General features: G+C 46.3%; 1 protein-coding gene across 1 annotated transcript; it reads right to left on the reverse strand.

Annotated features, from left to right (window-relative positions):
* Window positions 1–197: 197 nt before the first annotated feature.
* Window positions 198–1175, reverse strand: LOC101655819 (olfactory receptor 49-like). Its single transcript, XM_004698890.1, has one exon. The coding sequence runs from the start codon at window positions 1173–1175 to the stop codon at window positions 198–200; it is 978 nt and encodes a 325-aa protein (XP_004698947.1).
* Window positions 1176–6097: the final 4922 nt, after the last annotated feature.

Below are 6097 nucleotides of genomic sequence, written 5' to 3' on the forward strand. Positions count from 1 at the left end.
TGATGTCCAGTAAAAGTGGCCCAGGAGCAGAGAGCTTCTGGGTTTATCACGAGCTGCACATTGACTAGCCCCATTGTACCACAGTGCAAATATCGTCAGAGCTTTGTCTGAAAGGGAAAGACGGAACTTCTTCCCAGGGCTTGGTATTCTCCTGGCTTGTCTGGGAACATTAGCTTCAGCCTCTGGGTTCCACATCTTTATGAAAGCAGCTTGCTCACCTGCTCTTTAAGCACCTGCTTCACCTGTTTGTTCCTCAGGGTATAGATGAAGGGGTTGAGCATTGGGGTCACTACAGTGTTCAGCAGGGCCACCACCTTGCTTCTGTCTTCCCCTTGGCCCCCCTTGCCCGACCGCACATACATGAAGATGCAGCTGCCATAGAAGAGAGACACCACAATGATGTGGGAGGAGCAGGTTGAGAAGGCTTTCTGCCTCTCTTTGGCAGAGGGGATGCGCAGGACGGTGTAGAGGATGTGGCCATAGCAAGTCGCTGTCACGGACAGAGTGCCCAGTAAGCTGAAGATGGCTGTCACAAAGCCCAGAAGTTCTATCAGACTCGTGTCTGCACATATGAGTTCCAGGAGTGGAAAGTTGTCACAGAAGAAATGATTGATGATATTGGGGCCACAGAATGGCTGCTGGAACGTAATTAAACTTTGAACAGTGATGAGGAGGAATCCTGTCATCCATGCAGAAAGGACCAACTGGACACAGACCCTTCTGCTCATGATGGTGGCATAACGCAGGGGGTTACAGATAGCCACGTACCTGTCAAAGGACATCACGGCCAGGAGGTAGAACTCGGTGGTGCCCAGGAAGAAGTAGAAGAAACTCTGGAGGAAGCAGCTTGGTAGGGATATGGTCTTAGTTCCTTTCAGGATGTTGGCCAGCGTCTTGGGGAAGATGACGGAGGTGAACCAGATCTCCAAGACGGCAAAGTTGCGGAGGAAGTAGTACATGGCGGTGTGGAGGCGTCTGTCCACGAGGGTGAGGACCACAATGAGGAGGTTCCCCAGCAGCGTGAGGAAGTAGGTCAGGAGGAGGCCCAGGAAGATGAGCAGCTGCAGCTCACAGGCATCGCAGAGCCCCAGCAGGACAAACTCCGTGACAGTGGTGCTGTTCCCCTTGGCGTCTCTGCCCCCCGCGGGGGAGGGCCAGTCAGAGGTGTGGAGCATCGCGAGCTGTGAGGCTCTGGGCATCTGAGGACAGCCTGGAACCGAGAGGAGAGAGGCTGAGTGGGGATGTTGGGTGAAGGAACTGTTTACCTGAGGGAAGGGCGTGCTTTCCTACCTGCTCTGACTCCTAGGCTGGATTTGAAGAGCACCTGCTTCTTGTTTTGTGAGCTGGCCCAGGAAGTAGTGATGGGCGGGTGACCCAAGGATGGCCCAAAAGCAAAAATTGACCACCCTTCCCTTTTGAACTGAATTCTGAGTCCTGGTGCCTCAACGATTCTTTTGCCCTGCCAAAGTCTGTTTTCAATACCTTGTAGTTTTATCTTTTCCTGCAATCTTGAGTCTTTCCCCACAAGTAGTTTATCTTTGAGGGTGGTACTCTTTCTACTTCGCTTAGACTTTACCACCAAGTGCAATTTCTGAGGTTAACTGCCTTAAAATGCATGCCAACTTGATTGCTGTTGCACAACCACGACCCTCTGAGGTGTCGTGGATCACACCGAGGGCTACCAACCTCAGAGCCCACATTTGGAAACCAGCAGTCCCTTCGTGGAAGAAAGGCTGACTTTCTGCTCCTGTGAAGATTTGCCCTTGGAAACTCCCCAGGGCAGTTCTAGTCTGTCTTACAGGGTCAGAGTCACCTGAGGGCAGAACTGACTTGATGGCAGTGTGTGTGTGTGTGTGTGTGTGGACTCATCCTACAAGAGCCCAGCCCATGCTCTCTTGCCAAGTTTCCATGGTTTGCGTTAGGAAATGATTGCCTTTTCCTTGCCTGAGAGATTTCTACCTTGCTCATGGTCCAGTTGCACACGCTTTCCTATCTTTAGATTAGTAAACAAGAGGGAAGAAATACATGGGAGAAAAGCACAATTCTCGTAATTTAAAGAGGGAAATCCAAGTCCTACCTGCCTAAATAAAAATGGATTTATTTCTCATATCCAAGGTTATTATGGGTCTGTTCCCAAATGATAGTTCCAGGTTTACCATTCATTACAGTCTGTCACAGACCCTGGACTTGAGCTACACTAGGCTGCAATTCGCTCAGTTCCTGTCCACGCCCTGCACCCATGCTTGTGCAAATTGTATTTTCTTCAGGTTGCAATGAGCAGCCTTTCTATTTCTATTCAACCTTTGAAAGTCTCTTCAACAAATACGTTTTTCCCTTATGAGATCTTCTCTTTTGAATGAATGCATCTTCCATCTGTCTCTTCCATGAGTTTATGACATCTCATTGATTTTAAAAACCATATTAGTTATCTTTAATTCATTGCTTCTGAGTCAAACATTTCTTTATTGATCTCAGTGTTTTCTACAGCCACTAGACCAAATTCCTTTAAACAACCACTTTCAGGAAGACTTGTTGAGTGAATGAATAACGCCTCCCGCACCTGAGAGAGTCATTTGGTGGATGTTGACCCGCAGGAGAGTGAGAATGTGGGACATATGTAGTATTTCCTAGAGGCCAGCAACCTTGTGGAGTTGGCATGCTGAGTCATCCTAAATGGGCATAGTTGAAGAGAGCTTGTTTTCCCTTATCAGGAGGTCGAGGTCTCTCCCTATAACCACCCCCTACAGGGCCCTCTTCAGTACAGCCGCCTGTCAGAGTGTCCGTCAGTGAACAGACACAAGTCCGGGTGGGTGTGCTAGAGGACTCCGGACTGGAAAACGAAACAAAATCAAAACCCCGAATCTGTAGCAGTTCTCTTTTTAAAAGTCCGCATTCTTCGACGTCTTTCCTTAAGCATATCAACTACCACTTTCTTTACTGGCATATCTGTAGCGGTAGTCGTTTGCCAGTGCCAAAGAATCAGACTGGCCAAAACTGTACCTGAGGGAAGGAGGCGCTAGGATTGGTGGGCTCCAGGGGATGAAAATGGCATTATTGGGGAAGATGAAAAACGGAACTCTATAAATTGGCCCTTCTGGAGTCATTCAGGCTACACAACTCATAGTAATTGCATAAACTAGTGACGATTATTAAAGAACACAAGCACTTAATGAGCCCTGGAATATATAATGAGAGCTATTCTTCAGAAGTTATTTTTAGACTCTACCATCTGCTTCCTAAGCAATCTGAACAAGTGGTCCCCGCATGGCTAAGAAAGTTATCTGGCTCTTTCCTGAGCAGGCGACATAAATGGCCCTAAAGCAGAATTTATCATGACTGTGACTCCCAGAAATCGCATCAGGAACTAATAGGGCAAGAACGACTTGGGTGAAGTTCTTGATGGGCTCCATTCAGAGGCAGATAGGACCAAAGACTATGATTGAGAATAGCTGGAGGTGAGTGGGCGGGCAGGCCAGTGGGAGTTTGCAGTGGATCATGAGCTGAGCAGGGTAGACCATGAAAAGACATTGTCGCCAGTGCAAAGCTGTAGCTCTTTCAAACAGAAGCCCACCAGCTGAAGGAAGGAAGATGCAGTCTTTCTCCTCTAAGGAAAGATATTGAGAATTCCAGCCAGATTCAATACTGTCCAGACCTTTGGGTTTTTCCAGGGGACAGTTACATAAAGCACAAGATAGAGAAAAAAAAAAAGTGGTGTAATTGAGACCAGGTTAAATTCCTCGGGGTTAGTGAGTAACTTAATGCTTCTGATGAAACAATATTGACTTCGCTCCTGCTGTGGTCCATCATTGGCCTGGATGGTGGGGCTGAAGGGGAACCCAAGGCCGGTCCTCAATATGCCAGGACTTCAAAACTGCAAACTCCCTGCCATCAAGCCTTTTTCTGACTCATACCGCCTCCAGAACAGGGTGAAACTGCTGCGTGGCTTTCTGAGACTGCAGCCTATGAAAATACAGTGCCAGTAGGTAGAGGGCTGCTCTGCTGTCCCCTGCATCACTGAGGGGGAGGTTGGCCTATCAGTCTCTGGGTAGGTATCTAGGAACCCTTTGAGAAAGTCCTTATCGGGCCACTAAAATGTGCTACTTACCGGATTGCTGAGGATATCCGATTTTCATGGATATTTCCTTGGGTTGCAATATTGGGCTCAATATCGCAACCCAAATCTTATGCGGCTGGGTTGAAGATGCTATATCTTCGTCTCTTATGAATTGTCTTTTTTCCAAAGCTTTCCGAATGAGCAGCTGAATTCCCTGAGTTACTCAGAGTCAGAATATGGTTCCTTTAGATTTGGTATCATCACTCAGAAGATCGGATGCGTCTAGAATGTTTTGAAATGTTCACAGTTGTCATTTGGAACGATCTCTCACCCTCCTCTTGGACTCGTGGAGAGACTCTGATGGGTAAAGATGTTTAATTCCCCCTCTGCGGGCCCAGCCTCCATGAGGTCGTCTGTGGTCTGTGGGCTCCAGGAGCCAGTGGGTAAGCGACTTGTGGCATAAACGCTTATCTTCACGGAGGTGGCCTCGGTGCTGAAAGATACGCCTGGCAGCTTTGTTTTCTTCAGGGATCTCCCCTTCTTTCTAGCTTGGTGGGGCAAGCGGTCCCCAGGGAGTTAATATAATGAGCCTCACGCAGACTCTTTCCAACTCTCTTGGCTGTTCCTTACAACCACTTTTAAACCAAAGTTTCACTTGTTTGTTCGACTGAAGTGAGTCACCGTGACTGTGAGTTTAATGATGGATCCAATTATGCCTCTGAAGTCGGGCCAGTGTCTACTGTCAGGCACTCAGCGTCGTAGGGGTGCGGAGAAGCACCACAAGGAACACAGAATCCCGCCCCGCTGGACTCTGACCTTCACCTGATTGGAGCAGGTAGGTGGTAGAAACGAGGGCCCTAGGTGCAGGAAGAAAATGAAAAAAAATTTTTGATTACTTTTTTTCCTTTACTTAAAACGTGAAATCATTTGGAAGAGAGAGAGCGAGCGAGAGAGACTCGTATGGAGGACATAGTCAAAGAAAGGAGGAGCAAACACCAAAGGTTTGGTTCTTGACCAGGCGGCATGAGTGGCCTCGTCAGCAGGTTCGTTACTAGCCTGCTTTCAGTAATGTTTAGAACAAAATTAAAACATTCCTTTTTAATGCCAATTTTTCAAGGCATTCCTTTAATATTAAAAATTTGGAAACTCTAGTAAATATATATATATATATTTAAAAATCCCTCATCGGTAGTCCCAACTCAATAGCATTAATGCTTTGATATATTTTGGGGCCCTATTTTCCTATGCATTTTTCACACCGATATGTTTATATTCTATATACCTTTGCATTCCAAAGGTGGTCTGTCGAACAGCATCATCATTACTTCTGCTAGAAATGTAGCTCTTGGCCATATCCTACTCACGGCCAATGCGTGGATCGAGTTGAGTCTGACCGGAGCCATCCTGTGAGGCAGAGTACGAGTACCCAGTGGTTTTCCGAGACTCTACATCTTTCTGAGAGCAAAAGGCTCCTATTTCTCCTGTGAAGCAGCTGTTGGTTTCGAACTGCTGATCTTGAGGTTAACAGGCCAATACATAACACATACACCTTTGGATATTCTTTTTGTTCTTTTAAACCAGAATTTGTATTTCAAAAAGATTCCCCAGGTGATTATTAGTATCACATTAACATTTGATAGATCTGTATACATATTCATAACGACCCTATAGTGAGCCTATAGGGCAGGGTGGAACTGCTCTTGTGGGTTTCCGGAGGCTGCGATTCTTTATAGGACAGAAGACTTGCCTTTTCCTCATAGAGCGGCTGGTGGTTTCAAACTGCTGACTTTGCGGTTAACAGTGCAATGTGTAAGCACTATGTCACCAGGGCTATCCATGACTTGGGAGTGAGGATTTTATTTTGTTTTCTCTTGTTTTGAGAACACATATTCATTCTTTATTCAGTTTTTTTAAATTACAAATCACTAATAGAAGGATTTTTTCTTTTTTTTTTTTCTAATCATTTTATTAGGGGCTCATACAACTCTTATCACAATTCATACATACATCAATTGTGTAAGGCGCACTTGTACATTCATTGCC

The sequence above is a fragment of the Echinops telfairi genome, unplaced genomic scaffold, assembly GCF_000313985.2.
Source record: "Echinops telfairi isolate 266 unplaced genomic scaffold, ASM31398v2 ScPeMD7_18;HRSCAF=68, whole genome shotgun sequence".
In the NCBI taxonomy this organism is placed as follows: Eukaryota; Metazoa; Chordata; class Mammalia; order Afrosoricida; family Tenrecidae; genus Echinops; species Echinops telfairi.